Source organism: Calidris pugnax, unplaced genomic scaffold (assembly GCF_001431845.1).
Source record: "Calidris pugnax isolate Ruff unplaced genomic scaffold, ASM143184v1 scaffold56, whole genome shotgun sequence".
In the NCBI taxonomy this organism is placed as follows: Eukaryota; Metazoa; Chordata; class Aves; order Charadriiformes; family Scolopacidae; genus Calidris; species Calidris pugnax.
Window position 1 is genome coordinate 9145784 of NW_015090839.1, and position 16888 is coordinate 9162671.

At 35.8% G+C, this 16888-nt stretch overlaps 1 protein-coding gene across 6 annotated transcripts in view; it reads right to left on the reverse strand.

Moving 5' to 3' along the window:
- AKAP6 (A-kinase anchoring protein 6) overlaps positions 1–16888 on the reverse strand; it is a 279987-nt gene that overhangs the window by 222229 nt on the left and 40870 nt on the right. For 5 of the 6 annotated variants that reach the window (XM_014941817.1, XM_014941815.1, XM_014941816.1 and 2 more), the window contains exon 2: positions 10214–10571. In XM_014941817.1, coding sequence (XP_014797303.1) covers positions 10214–10537 — 324 coding nt within the window. In that variant the 5' untranslated portion in view covers positions 10538–10571. Of the gene's footprint in view, positions 1–10213; positions 10572–12949; positions 13320–16888 lie in introns of those variants that run through there. The other variant, XM_014941813.1, reaches the window with a different exon arrangement.

Genomic DNA, 16888 nt, shown 5'->3' on the forward strand with positions numbered 1-16888 from the left:
ATTAGGATAGAAAATAGAGAAGACTGTAATAGGTAACATCTGTGCTGGAATTTGATATTTACTTTAATATTTCTCCAGAGACTATTGGTAGAGTACATTAGCTCATCTTCTAAAACCTGTATTAGCATATTTTTATGTAGGAGCCGTGTAAAGTGAGAAGAGGGAGAAATAATCACTATATTTGGTCAAAGTGCACTTACACGCATTCAATTACTGCTGAGGTCTAAACCAGAATTTCTGGAATAAGTATGTATTTCAAAAGTGTACACATCCAAATGAGAATGAAATTTTGTAGAGCTTTTATTTTTAGAACTAGATGAAGAACCTGAAAGTGGTAGAACACTCACTTTTTTCATTATATTAAAGCTCCAATCCATTTTTCACAGACAAATGTTTACCTTCCTTCTCCTGACCACTAAATAATCCAAATGCCTATTTTAGGACAAACTTAAGACCTCTATAGCATTGCAGATGCTGCTCTACTCTTACACGTACACCATCCTGAATTACACATCACACTTCTATATCCAAATACATTGCTTAGAAACTAATGAATGCATCTCTGCCCTTGTAAGAATAGCGTTCCCCTGGAGGGAATGTCACAAGTTGCAGCATTTTGCTCAGTGTATCCTTACTGGTTTGCTTTGAAGAAACTCAGGCTGCTTTGAGGAGCTGTTCAGATTGTACCTTTGCAAGGCCTTAGATGCTCCACACATTTTTCACAATTCCTTTCCAAAGGCCATGCATATGGACCCCAAATGAGTTAATAAGATAATCTATGCCTTTTTTTAAAACCTCTTTTGTCCAAGCCCAGAAGGTATACTAGTCCTGGTGTCTTCTACAACTCCAAGGAACATACAAGTCCCTTTGCCACAAGAGCAGGAATTCCAATCATTTTTCCTGGTATCCTTTCCCTGATCTTCTAGAAAGAAAGTCCAAGCTTAAAAACGGTCCAGCACACTGTCTGCAACATTTATTATTTATCCTCATAAATTATGCAAGTCAGATCCTCCATTATCACTGGGGTTACCAGTTGAGTCCTTTCCAGCTGTTAGCTATTTTCATTCCCTTGATAGATAGATAACAGCAGACCAACCAAGTAGTTCTCACTTTGCTACTCAGAAATGATATCATAGCAGATAGGAATTTCTTAGTGTTTCTCCATATTTTTTTTTCTTCTTTTTATTAGCTCCCAATTCTTTCATCCTCTTATTATATTCTAACCAGCAGCCTTCCATCTTTATTTGATCCCTCAAATAATGACCAGCTTTCTTTAGAAGGCAACAAAATCTCCACACTCTTTCTGTGTTCATAATATGTTTCCTATGGCACCCGAGCAGACAATTAGAGGACAATGGGTTTGCATAAATACGGGCTATATCAATAGACTTGTTTACTAAATTCTAACAGGAGAAAGAAAGTCAATTAAACTTCATTGTATCTACATTAACTGAACAATACCAGAAGGAGAAGGGGAAAGGTTGTTTTTTTTCCCCATTAGGCTGAATGACATCTAATTTTTTTCTATTAGGCTGAATCTACCTAATTTTTAAAAAGCATTGTGTTAACCTGCCATTATTTGCGTTTTAAAAAAAAATTACCAACACGATTTAGCCAAACATTAAGGGTATGAAATTTCATTTCAAAATTATAATATTATCTACAACTACACTAGACCATAATTCCACAATTTAAAATTAGATCACAAATGTTGGTGTTTATTGTTTTTATAAGGTTACCATTGAAGAACAGATTGCTTGAATATTAATGAAACAATACAGTCACGAGCAATACTCAGGTACTTGAAGTTAAAAACATGTAAGAGCCTACATAGGCTTAACAGATACTTGCTTAATATAAAGTATTTGTAACACCAAAAACGGTTTCAGCACTAACAATAATATATCACTAACAGTAATCCAGTGTATTTGAGAAACTTGATGATTTTTAAGGTCCCTTCCAATTCTAACCATTCTATGATTCTATGAAATGTTATAAACGATCAGAAAAGTTGTTTGGTTTTTTGTTGGTTTTTTTTTTTCCATTAGGAACTTAAAATGGGGCCTTCAGGAATGTGTTCTTAACAGACTTTAATGATGAGCACAGAATAAACATTAGGACAGAAGGTAGGCAGCTCTGCAGTCCCCAATCATCTTGCTCAGTAGAGCCATTTAGCTCGTAGATATCTAAATACCACAGGTACACCTTTGTTGCTCATTCCATTAACATTATCCAGATGCCTAAAATTTTGCATTTCTGAGCTCAGACTACCACCAGTCCTGGCAAGTCTGAGCAACTATGCACCTAATTTCTAAACCTAATTAGTACCCAGAAAATTTACATTTACCTGATAATTTTCATCCTTGAAGGCTCTGAGCCAGTAGGTGAGCAAAGAGCATGCCTAACGCCTCCAGGTTTGCACTCAATACAGAATAGAGCATTAGTCTCTGTTTATGTTTGATAACGTAGGGATTAGGACAATTTTTGAGGGATGTGGAAAAAGAGGGTTTGCTCCCCTCAGGCAGAAGAGAATTTAGCCTAAAAGCTACAAAAGCAAGATGAATTTTAGAGGTGTGGTGTTCCTGTAGTAAAGCACACTAACGTGGTAAACAAGTCACATCTTTTTTCTTAAAAACATCAATCTGAGCAAGATTGTAGAAATGCCATACAAGTTGGAAGGCCTTTAAATAATGTGATTGTTTGACTAAACAGAGTTTGAGAAACAGAGTTTTTTTCCTGGTGTTCCATGATTCCCATTCTGGCTTTTTTTCCTAAATGTGGGAATATGCCCAGGGCACAGAAGAAAATTTAAAACTAAACAACAACAACAACAACAAAAAAAGTAGGCAAACTCAACTACTCAGAAAATAAGAGAAGTTAATAAACCCACCTATTTGATGTTCAAACATTGACTGTAAGTAAAGGGTAGCCTCTGCAAAAGCCACCTTCTGAACAATTAATCTGTATTTACGAGCATTTACACTTGACAGACAGAATGCTGTGATTCCACCCAGCTGTTCAGAGGCAAACTAAATAAGAATAAAACTTCTTAACCAACTAATTACTTCTTTAAAATGGCTTATGAAATCTTTCTTTTTTTTTTTGCAAAGAATAGAACTCATACATATAGCAGATTTCTTCTACCAGTATATAGATGTATCAAGCTATCATTATAGCATTAGAAATATATATTATTACTTGTCATTTGCTCCCGTAGAGCTGCTTATGAGCACGTGACATTTTTGGAGTGCATTTTGGAGTGCATATTTGGTCTGAAAAATATCTTGAACATAAGAAATACGATAGACACTACAAACAACTTAAAAAATATCCACAACAAATCTGTTTTAACGAAATAAATAATAGGTGAATTTAGGCATTTAAGTGTGTCATACTGAAGTTGTTGGGATGAGTGTGCAATAAATTTAACATTTGACTAGACGCTTAGCTAGAGTGTGCTCTTAACCCTAACCCTTCCCCTTAAAAAAAAAAAAGCGCATTTTACCAACACCAGTGCAATATAAACATATTTAACATGTTTATATAAATATATTCCATTGGCAATGTTCCATATAGATAAACATATGTATTATCTAGTCTTTGACCATACTTCCGTAAGCAAACTTGATTTTGATTTGCAGCCAGTCAGGTAGCATATTCCTGCCTATGTTGTATTAAGCCATCTGGCTGAAAAACAACAACAAAAAACCATCACATCTGCAGTTACTTAGACTGTAATCTACAAAGACTTTCAAATCTTTAGAATCAGTACACATAAAAAGCAGTGCAATACATGATATGTTTATAGTCAAATTACTGTTTCCTTGGTGTTCACATACTTCATAAACATATGACCTGTCATCAGATCTGATTTTGGGTTGGATTTGGAAAAAAAAAAAGAAAAAAAGGATAAGAGTGAAGCAATTTTGTATATATTTTCCTTGAAATAATTAATCTGACAAACAAATATGCCATGTTACATAGAGAACCAAGACCAAAAGTTTTCTTACCAAATTTGCAGTAAAGAAATCCTGATACTCAGAACTGTGAGTCTGCAATACAGCTGCAGCTAGCATTTTCTTTTTTAAATTTGAATTTAATAGAGCATTTGAAGATTCTGAATAATTTAATTGCTTCAAATCTGCAGTATACAGTGAAACCTCAATTATTTCAAGAAAATGCTCTTTAAAAAGTTTTTTAAATAAATTTGGGTTTACTTATGCTTGTTGATAGCATGGAGACTATTTCCCTTCTCCCTTAGCATTCAACTGAAACATTCAAGCTCTTTAAAACTTTAAACTTTTCAAATTAATTTTCTCAGAGAAGTTTACAGCTTTAACAGGATGAAGGAGACTGAAATTTATCACATGCCATTAGTTTGAGTCCCTTTCAGATGCACAGTCCTATACATTTAGGACATATTAAGTACTTCAGTATGAAATAAGTTACATTTTCCCTGAAGTTATAGTCCACTTTCATTTTAGGATTTTTTGGTGTGCACATTGCGTCCTTTAGCTATAAACAATCAAAAATTGTTCTCAAAAAGTGAAAATCACATTTCAGAGGAGAAATATCTTATTGCACGCATAACCTTTAAATGTTCATTTTTGTTAACTGAATTGCATTTCAACTATATTTAAACTAATTTTATTTCATATGCAACTTAAGGTGACTTCTTATTATAGGATTGTTAATAGTCTCAAAATCAAGTAATTAATATATTACCAGCTCTCAACCTATTTGCTAGACCTGAGACTCTCTGCAAATAAATTTATGTGCAACAACTTGTTAATCCTAAACAGAATATAAGTTGTCTCCATTGAGCTATAGGTCATAGTTTATAATCAAAGGTCTATTTTTAGAGATAATCATACTAACACCCACCCACAGAAGGTATAAAACTATTTGTCAGCAAAATTTGTTTCATGAAGCATAACTCTTAAACACACCCAGAAGTCTTCTCAGAAATATCTCTGTGAATTCACAAGTCATTATTTCCTTTCACCTACTTTTGAATAACGACTCCTATAAACTTGCATAGTAACCCTTCACTTGAAGGATCAGGATCATATCTTGCCTGCAAGCAAAACAGCTGAACAAAGCTGCAGTCAACCCCTCCAATCAAGGTTTTATTTTCACCTGATGTGTATAACAGTTATCTCTTGTGCAAACTTCTCTCAAGATAAAGCACTCCACAGGATTTCCATTAGGAGCTTCATCTATAAATCCTTCTGTAAAGACTGTCACTGACATCATCTGTGATCATTTACAAAATTCAGTTATGCTATGGCAACAGGATGAGGCTTAATTCTTCTCCAAGCTTTCTTACAATACACAGTTTTCTGTACAATGTAGAGATTCAGACTCTAGGAAAACAATTTGTGCACTTAGTTAAAAGTGGTTTATCAGCACAGCCGAAAATCTGCACAACTGCAGAACCAATGTATGTTGTGAGAAGCCTCAGAATAATAGAGCCATTGAGAGTCATCAAACCAAAGGTGGGAAGAAAGAATAGCTCTGTTTCTGATGTTACAGAAAGATGTGGTAGATGAGGTACTTAGCAATGCTCCTAGTACTGAATAAATCCTTTTACAGACTATGATAAAGACAGTTCCGAGTTCCCAATTCCAAGACATTGAACTTGTTATCTTCCTAACTTAGACATATTGTAAGCAACTTATTTTAACATCTGAAAAGAAAAAAAAAAAAAGAGATTTATTTTTGCTCTTGAAAGGAACCGATACAGGAAAAACAAAAATTGAAAAGTAGTCAGAAAAGTCATTTGGTCTGGCCTTCAGCATTTATTCAATAAGACCAGCAATATTTAATATTATTTGTTCGATAAAAGCCTACTGAATTCAAAAGGAGGGGATGAGAGAGAAAGACACCTACAGTTCCCTGGTTTTACATTTTTTCAAAATGCTTGTAATAGAATGAAAAAAAAGGCATAACCTGTATCTAACTGCAGATATATTAGAAACTAATACTCTTTAATATCTTGCTTTGATAATTCCTTACACTCTTCTCTTATCTAGGATTTAAACACAAGGAGAAAAGCAACTAGAAATTCTTTGCCCCCCCAACAAAAAGTGGAAACATAGTGAAAGGATAATAGTTACACGGTATTTGACCTCTATCCAAAGTTCATTAAAATCTTGTTGTAGGAGTCAGGAAGAAAGATGAAAGATACAGTCAAGAGATGTTTGAGGCTGACCCAGGTACCCTGGAAAAAGATGACTGAAGTCTCTCCTCTTGGAAAGAGAGAAAAGATCAGAAATCTGTAAAGATCTAAAGACATTATCATGGCATAAAATTCATTTGTTTCTATGTCAAAATACAATACATGATTCAGACATTTAAATCATGAAGTGGCAGTGGAATCCTTCACTCCACAATAACCTAGAAGTTAACAGACATCTCAAATACAGAAGACTATACTAGATCATCCAAAATTACAGTTTCTTTTAAGGAGACAAAAAGCAGTAATCAATGAGTTGAAACACTAGACCTTTCCTCAAGGGGGTTAAGGGATATAAAGTAAAGCAGAAGAATGGGAGTTGAATCCAAGTTGGACCTTGGGACAATTCCAAGAAAGAATTTGCTTTAAAAGCAAGCATATTTTATTCAGACTAAAAAAGCTAAATGGTTCATGAAAGCGCCTCAGCAGGTAACACAATACAAGGACAGAGAGAGCATTTTTAGATTTGCCTGTAGTAAAATTGTAATTTTTTCATCTCCTTCACAAATATTTGCAATTGGTAACAGCTACATTGAATGTGTTAGAAAGATGTAAATGTATTTTAGCACAGCTTGAGTTAAGAGTGATGACCACATAAATAACTAATGTAAGACATTCTGGACCCCAGAGAGTTATGATTCATGCATCTAGCTTACTGAAGCACTCATGTGAAGCTGAGCTTTCCAGGAAATTTCCCAAGGGACGACATAAGACAAGCCTCCCACTCATGCTGCGTGGCTAGTTCTGAGAAAGGTCATTACAAGAGTGAGAGAAACAAGTATTTTCAAAGGATCAGCGGTGGCTAGTAGAGCCCTAAGTCATGTAGCATGAAAAGGGACTGCCAGCAAACAACAAAATTGTCAGGGAACAAGCCACAATAAAAGAAACAATGCTCTTGATTACAGAAAGAGCGGAAGCACAGACAGATCTGCAACAGGAGTACAGAGCAAATATTCACAAGAGAAAGAGATGATCTGTTTGCTGAGCAATTTTTCCAAGGAATAACATAAACAGTCTGCTATGGCCTAGATCCTTAAACCAGCCATATTACTAGGAGCCAACTGACAGCCAGAGGAAGGAAATCAACTTTAAGCATCCAAAACGAATAAAAAGCTGCCTGAGAATGGAAATGGACCTCTCCTGGCTAAGTAAAACAAACTATGAGAAAATGAAAAATTATTTGCCTTACTGCTACATTTGCAGTTTAAAAATTATATTCAGAAACTATTATGTTACAGACTTTTATCGTGAGTCTGCATCATTCTTTTTTGTCTTTGTGATGTGGACAAAGGAGCAGAAAGGAAGCTTCTTATATTTCCAGATGACGACAATATGTGTGATTGGGGGATGATGTGCTTGGGGAACTTGAAAAATTCTATAAGAAAGCTTTGGAATTGAAAAAGTCACAGACACAATTAAGAAATGGGAGATTTTATAAAACAGCTCAAATGCAAAATCCTACATGTAAATTTTCACAGATAGAAAGGATAAGAGAAAGGTGAAGAACCCATCATGCAGCAAAGGAATTTGGGAGTTAGTGACTCACAAGCTGAACATGAATCAACCATCTTCTGATGTTGTGGAAAAAAAGAAAATACTGATATGTATTGTTTCAAAAACACATGAAATACATTTTCCAGTATTCTGGCAATGATGAAACATTGACACATCGAGCCCTGTGTCAACTCTGGGCACAACAATTCCAGAAGGACCCCCTCAAGGAGAATTATCACAGCACAGAACACAAAAAAAAAAAAAAAAGAAAAAAAAAAGAGGATCTGTATGAGGTTATGGTCTTGGGATTGGTGTTTTTGGGGTTTTTTTTTTTGCTTAGATGATTTTCATTAAGTTATATTATACAAGACTATACAAGGATAAACAATTAAAAATACATTCAAAGTCTGAATAAAAGCATTTCCGCAACACCTGCTTTTAGTCTTATTTCTTTTTTGTCTGTATAGAGGTCTAAATGTAAGCAGGTTACAGAAGTTCTGTATTCCTAATGTGTTCATTAAGATTTTGCTGCATTTTTTACTACAAATCTTTTTCAAAGCCTTTTTTTTTATGTTACTTTGTGAAAAAATTTAAAATATATGAAATATTTTAAAAACATCTTCAAATGCAGGTCATTATCATGCACACACACAGATACCCACATCTATAAACACACAGAAAAAGGGCACTTCCTGTGAGTCTAGGGTCTGTACACAGATATTTGGCAGCCTCAGTGACAGACTCCCTCAGGCTGACAGGCCAGATAATTGCAGATAATTGAGATTCCTTCATGTTATTCCTTAGTCCTTTTTTACACTTGCATGAACCAGATCTCTTCCTAGTCCCAAACAATCCCTAGGTGCTACAGCAATTGCTTACATGGAAAAAATCATTTGGAAAGTATTTTGTGAACTCCCGTTGACACTTGCAACTTCACAAATAAATTCTATAAAAGAGAAAACTGTGAGGTATGCTATTCATTCACTGACCTCCATGTGGGAATAAAACCCAAACGGATGTATAAGGGTGAGTTATATGTACAGGATACTCTCTCTTCGTAAGAAGGCAAAAATCAGTTCTGCTTGTTCTCTAAACCCAGCCCAAAGGTGTGTGCGAATACCATCCACAAGCTCCACAGCTCTTTCATTTCAGCTCAGCACTGCACTAATATGGCCACAAGCAATTCCAAATCAGAACTGTCACCTAGTCCAGCAAGACTTGTTACGTATGTCTGCAGAAATACCTTTTAGGTATATTAGCTAAAAACTTACTGCACATTCTGGACATAGTCCTTTAATCATAAGCTGGCAATGCCTACCCCCAATTTTTCAGGAAAGTGACGGGACTGTGAAAAACTCAAGATCAGCTGTCTATTTGGTTAGGACTGACTGCAGTACAATTGCTCTATGGTTAGCGCTAGTACACAGAGTTGTATTTTAAGACAGCCCACAGCTCCAGTCCTAAAATAAACACAAATAGAATACCATCGTGCTGAGTATGAAGGAAGACTATGTTCACATAAACAGGCCTCAGAATGCGACTCTGAAGACAGCTCAGTCTGAAGAGATAACATTTGCCTGCTATTTTTGGAGGTTGTTTGCTGCCTTCAAAAGCATGCCTCATCTGCTGAAGCAAACCAACCCATGCAAACAAACACACACATGTAGTCCCAGACACTGGTTATTTAAATTTCACCTTGAATTTCCTTAATATCTTTAAAGATTTAAAACTGAAATTTAAGTCTGGGACCAAGACAGAGATAATTGTTTAAAGATACTTGTGTTCAGTTGTCAGGTTGGGGGAAGGGAGATTGTTGCTTTATTAGTTTACACAAAACACAGATTTGAGGGGGACAAAGTCCAGTCTTGCTAATGTGTTTTCTTGTTGGGGGGTGGGAGAGGAAGGTTGATTTACTGGCTGTGACTTTGAAATTATCACTTCATATTTCTTACCAACACTCAGATCCAAAAAAAACCACATTTAACATTCTGTATGTAGTGCCACCTGAGTGCAACATTCAATGTAACCTTTGTGTGTCTGATAGACCAGACATTAGACCACCTTTCTATGCTACTGCCTCTGAAACTGGCTTAGTTTTCAAATGAGTGGCCATGCTTACTGGGACACAAATCTGGGAGTTTTAGGTTCTGAAGCCCATTAGAATCAATGAAAATATTTCTGAGCTCTTCTGAGATGTTTGGTCAGGTTACTGTTAGTGTTGTATTAGCTGCTCTTGGACTGTGAGCATTTTCATTAATATGCTTATGACTGTTGAATTAAGCGATGAGTAAATAATGTTGCAAAAAACCTGAGAATTATATGGTTTCTACTTTCTCCCTGAAAAGGATTTATTCACTTCTTAACACAAGCTGTCAGATACACTACAGCAGTTATGAAAAGCCCTTTTGTTTACTTCACTGGTAGCAGAGATTTGTTTAAACCACCTTCGCTGAAAAGTCTGCAATACAAAATTCATCCTACCTTCAGCTGTACCAGATGCACATCCACATGCTTACTGTCCGAGTCCTGCTGGACAGAATAGGTCAGATCCCTGACTCTTTCAGATGTCATCCGAAGCCAGGTCTCAATTTCTGGCAAGTGGAGAACAATCTTCCAATCGGCCCCAGTGTGTAGAGGAGGAGGTTTTTCATACTGCTGGCCAGAATCAAGCTCCTTCATAACATCCTCTTCCCCTTCTTGTTCCACTGTAGGAGTCATGTTTATAAGCATGGGAGATGCATCAGATGGCATGGGATCCAGTTCCTGTGTTCTCATGGGAGAAAGTGCTACATCCATGGCTAACATGGGAAAGTCTAAACCATAATTCTTTCCAAAATAGCTGCAAAAATAAAAAGAAAAGAGACTGCTGTTACGAGACGAAATTTTGCAATAAAAATGTTCACAAGACAACAAGTAAATGGCAATGCCTGAGAAGTGTCGCATTTCTAAACAAATTCTTCACCCTGCAAATCTACACTGTAAGTTCAAGAATAAACAGATTTTTCAAATCAAACTTGCTGATTTGAACAAGCAAGTTATTCGAAAAAAAAAACCAAATACCTCATTTCTCTCGTTGTAAACAATCACCTTGGAAATGACACTTTTCATTGACGATAAATACGTTCTGATTTTCTACAACTGCAACATAAATAAACTGAGCATTGATAAAGCTAGTAGAACTTTGCAAAACTCCATGAGTTAACACAGGACTGGTATTTGTAAACTAGCACATATTAGAACACACTCCTTGGCCTGAAATTTATGACTAAACACAAAATATCTCAAGATTTATTCAAATTTCCCAAATGTCCATTCAACTACTGATCTTGTACAAAAAAAAAAAAATTTTGAAGGCACACTTGAAGCAATTATTGAGGACACTTAGTTGATCTATTGTAGGCAGATTTTAGTTTTGAAGTTTAAATTCTTGTGGTTCTGTCAGATTTAGAAATGTTGCAATAATTAACAACTGTAACGAAACTTACAGACAAGAGTTCCAAATGTCAAAATGTATCTTAAATTAAAACATCGTTTTAAAAGAGTGGCTTTAATAAAGCCCAAAAGCTGTCATCAATATACACTTATAAGGTTCAATGGAAAATGTATATAACTAAAACATTTTACTTTGCACCTCTTTCTCTGTACACTTTAGCTGTATGTAATACAGAAGGCTGCCATAAACCTTATGACCAAGAAAAAAAAAACCAACTTAACAGCATACACCTGGTTTGGAGATAAGTACCTAAAATATAATGAAAACTTTCATTCAGTAGATGTATTTCTTATCTAATTTTTGAGACCCAAATTTGACACATACCTGCCTTTGACATACAACAATAAACCTTATACCACCTCTTACCTGTTTCTTCAATACTTTGCAACCCTAAGGCATATTCAGTAAGTCTACATTAAGAGAATTACGAAGATTAGGTCCTTTTAAAGCTGTTTTTTCTTTGTTTTAACCAGTGCATATTAGAAACATTTCAACTACATTTTAATAACTTTTGCTTATGTTCCTTTTCCATAGTGCTAAGACTGCAAATAACTCAGTTATGCAGCTATTAGTTTGGGCAACATTCTAAGTTTTTACAGTTTGACTCTCTTTTCTATAAAGACTGAATTTTAGCTTTTAGCATAATAGCTATATGATTGCAGGAAAGAAACCAGTGCCTTCAACAAATAAATCAACTAATACTGTCACTACTGAGTTATATTCCTAAATATTTCAAGTGGCGTCTCAGCATCCAAAGACTACACCTGCAGGCAGTAAGAATACCAGAGGAGTATCCAAATACCAGTCTACTTCTCATAGCTAGGAAGGACAAAAAAAAAAATGTAATTAATGTTAATTTGATTTTCTTTCCTGTCCTGCCACTACTTAGTAAATTATCTTTTGCACATCTACCACCCCCACAAAACCATATTTAGAACTGATATTAAGCTAGTAAATATTAACTTGGCACTTCAGAACAAAGTTTTCTATCAGTGCAATCAATAAAAGGGAACAAAAGAAGATTCCAAACATTCTCAGTGTTTGTTGTACAATTTCCAACTCTTTTAGTTTAATTTTTAAAGACTTTAGAATTAAGTGGTGTTAAATAAAATGCTCTACAACAAGACAGTATGAAATTAACATTTTAGGATGCTGAGTATTTGTAAAGTCCATCTCTTTTCACTGCCCGTTTTTCAACTCAATCTCTGTTGCCAAACATACTCAAAATAGTTAGACAAATCACTCAATTTGAAAAAGTTTTTGTCTTAGACACTGCTGCTCATAGCCCCAGTTTTAAAGCATATAAATCCACCATTCTAACAGGCAAAGCTATCTTACTACTTCAAGCTTATCCTTTACATTTTTTCCTCCTGAAAATGAACAGTGCGTGTGGCCCTTACTTCTGCATATTTATCACTAACAAATTAAACATGCCTACCAGCAAAAAGTTGGTCTTGAATCACTAAATGATACAGAAACACAGGAAGTGCAGCACTTGCTGAGTAGTTTTTCAAAAAAAAAACAAAACGAGAAAACAGAAAGGCAATCTGAAAGAGTTTTTGAACATGACTCAGCTCTAGTAAGGACATTAAAGCAATTAGCAAACAGAAATTAAAACATGCTCCTGCAGAAGCAAACAAAAGCTAGTCCATGCTGCATGCAGATCACAGCTCCAGCTTTGATGCACGGAGTTTGCAATTAGCAACCATTAGGAACCTGCTGACCTGTTTCTTGTTACGATGTGCTTGACTCTATATACTGGCTCTCCAGCATTACAGCTAATGCCTCCTTAATCCTAGTTGCTCTTAAAGTCCTTTGAATCCTTTTCTTACCAACCGATCACAACAAGTTGTAACACTTCGAGTAAGAATATGCAGAAAAAGTTTAAAATAGATCATTCTTTTCACGTTCTTAAAAAAAAATATCCTACAAAGGTAATAAAACACACTGTGGATGCTAATTAGAAAGGTCTGGGAAAGCTTTAAAAAGCCCACAAATGCTTGAAAGGAGAAACTGTTGCAGCTAGAAATGACTGAATCCGAACTCTAGGACACAGATTCATTAAATTGTTTCTTGGCAGAATAAAAAGGCATCATCGTCCAACTACTCTGCAATAAAGGAAAACTGAAAGGTTTTCCTGCCCAACTCAAGAAAACCGGCGTGTTCACAAGAGCGCTCCCAAAATCGCTGGGGAAAGAGTAAGCTCCTCCCTGCTCTCCCTCCCCCAGCACCTCCGCAATGAGGCAAAGCAACATAATTCCCCTGTCACGCCTGCGCTGACCTACGGAACGCGCTGGCAAGGCACCCAGAGAGCAAGTTCAGTCACCCTCACGCATTGGATATGAAAAGAAAATGGGAAAAACCCTGCCACAGAGGTGTTTTTACAAAGCTCTAATATTGAAATACTAAATAGCAAATAACAAGGCCCAGCAACAACAGCAAACCTCGCAGACGTATCTATTTTAAGCAATTTAGGGGTTAAAAAACTTGCCAAATTACTTTTTATCAGAAATAGGTTCTGGTTTTTGGATTACTGACCACAAGTCAGGCTTCTGTACTTCTAACTAGGCCAGCAGCCTTGCAGAGCACTGCAATCACAGAGGTTTGTTAAGACACCAGCTACTCAAGATGACTAAATTAGCTGCTCTCCACCCAGTTCTCGAATACACACTGACATGTATTGTCCTCCAGCTACACCCTTCACCCTCCAATACATGGGAGCAGGAAACAGCAAGACGGGGCATGGAAGTCCTTCTTCAGCAGTTCCAGTATTTGCATTAAGTAACATCAGTGACATACGATAAATTTCAATTTTAATTTGAAATTTGAAAAAGTGTATTTAAGAAAAATATTCCACACTGCTGTCACCTAGTGTATTAAAACACTTGCTATGAATGGATGATCAAGTTAAACAATACTTTGAGGTTATATGTTGTGCTGTTTGATATTTTAAGTGACTGACTTTAGATGCTAGTCTTAGAGTTTGTTATCTCTCTAGATTATTTTGGTTTTCCAGATTTTGTGAGATGTAGAGACAGTGAACTCTAGACCACTATAATAGGTGCTAGAAAAAAAATTAAAACTGAATACATTTTTTTAGAGTAGCTCTTTATACACTACTATGCAAAAATAATTTTTGAAAAGAGGTACGATGATTCATTTCCTTCTAAGCAGGACCTCTACCACTGCTAAAGTTCTTTATAAACACAAAAAGCTAAACTCAGTCTTGTTTTCTGCACCACAAAATCCTGGTAGCACCAATGACAGTTTTAGGTGAGCAAGCAATGCTACATCAGAATCTAGCTTTCTTCTAAACCAAATCCTCTCTGTACCTGGAATAGCTGTATAATCCAGATGACTTTAAATTTACCGGTGAACAGCTGAAAACACATTTTTCAAATGTTTGATCAGTAAAAAATTCATCTCAATATTTTCAGGGCATAGTCTTATTTTCATCATCAAAATCAGAGTGTTGTGATGCCTTTTTTTTTTTTTTTTTTAAAAAAAGCACCTCAAATTATTTGTTTCTGTCACTTCTGAAGCTACTGTTTCAGTCTGCTGAAAGGCCACACGAACTACACAACATACCTACAAGCTTGTACTCTTTCTGGTGGTAGAAAAGAAATAATTGAGAATATATTTTCACCTTGCGTTAGTTCTTTGCATACAGTTCTGTATTTTCATGGATACTTATATAGGAGGTGAGAGATCCTGTGTAAACACATGCACACATATGCTTTCTATCTTAGTCTTCAGTAAGTGCATTATGCCTAACAGATGGCTGATTACCTTCCATTAATCACATAGGCAATCTCCCTTTCCCTTGGTTTTCCGCTCAATCAGATGCTAACGCTTTTATGCAAAACATAGTGTGTGTGTGTCAACCATAACATAGTTCATCAATCACCACAAGCCTTGAAAGACTTCTCTCACTCATTCTGCTCCCCAATTATTCACATTTTCCTTTTTTATAAAGTACAGGCCATATTTACTCTGCCAGCTATCAGATCACCCATGTTTTCCTCCAACAGCAGTTGGTTCCTGTCAAACAAAGATTCATTAAGCATTTTAAGCCATACAGTAGTCCAAGCACTGATCAGTGGTGCAGACACTGGTTTGAGTGAATGTTAATGAGCTCTAATTTTTCTTACTGTCACATATTGTTAAAATCAGCCATAAGCACTATACAGCCACCTGTCTATCAAGTAAACAACTTATTTCATTCTCCAAAATGGCCCAAAAACCCCAGAGAAACTCCATCATTTTATAATTATATCTGGTTACTGACTTTGAAACCTAATGACGTAAATTTTAACATCAGATTTAATGAGCTCATTGATGTTAAGTTTTCTTAATTAGATACAGTCAAAATGAATCTCTCACACATCCAAGTTACATTTCCATTTCATTTCTTTTCCATTTTTGTTCCGTTTCAATAGTCTCAGGAATTCTCTGCCAAGTTATAAGGCTCATTACATCTTACCCTGAAAATCCAATCTACTGTATCCACTGCAAAGATAAACTGTGTCAGCACACTAAAAAAGCTAAAATGCCTCATATAGAGCAACTTGAATTCAACATCACATTAACACTACCCATGCTACACTGATTCTATTGCAAATTTCCTACATGATTTAAAAAATACAACAATTTCAAAAAGCTTTCAAAAAAGTGAATTCTAAGAGAGCCAATTTAGTTGTTCCTCTTCATATTGTACCCATGAACACGTTTCAAAAATATCAGTGCTATTTAGCACTGCTGGGCCTCCAATTTGACACGTGTAGGCTCTTAGAACGTGTATCTGATAGGGAATATGATGATGCCTGAACTCCTGTGGGATACAGACCAAAGAGTCTTGCATAGTAATGCCAATACTAAGCTGGAAAAGTAGCATTTTTTCAAGAAAGAGCCTCCACTGCTTTTGAAAAGCCATGCTATTGGAGTTTTCTGAACAGATCACAAAATGCTTTTGACAAGACCCAATGCCAAGAGCTAAATGAACCTATATAGACACAGGATAAGGAGGAAGGTCCTTGAATGGACAAATAATTGAGTAAAATAATAGAAACAGCAGCAATAAATGGACACTGGAATGGGGACCAAACGCAGACAGACAGAGATCACAAGCAGTTTCACAGAAGCCTCTGCCAGGTGCTTCTCAATCCACTGATTAATGATCTGAAAAGTGGATGAACAACCAAGTGAAAAAGTCTGCAGAAGGTATTGAAATACTTGAGACAAGTTTAAATTCTGAGTAAATGCAGGACCTTACAAGATGGAAAAATTGAGCAATAAAATATCAGATTAAATTCACTGTAAGCAAACATGAAGTTATGTGCGTGAGAAAAAAAAAAAAAAAGTCCTAATTGCATGAACAGTATGAGCTCCAAGATGGATGTTACTACCCAAAAGGAATGTCTTGGAATGAAAATTAGCAATGTTCCATAAAAACCATCAGCTAAATAACAGTCAAAAGTAAAATAAAACTTAAGTAACATTTAGCAAAGAATAGGAAATAAAGCAGGAAAAAATAAACATTGCATCACTGTATAAATCCATGGTACACATCTGGCGTGTTATGTGCAATTCTGGCCCCACCATCACAAAGGGAATACAGTGGAGCTGGAAAAGGGTTCAAAGAAGGCAATTTGAAGGACAAACAG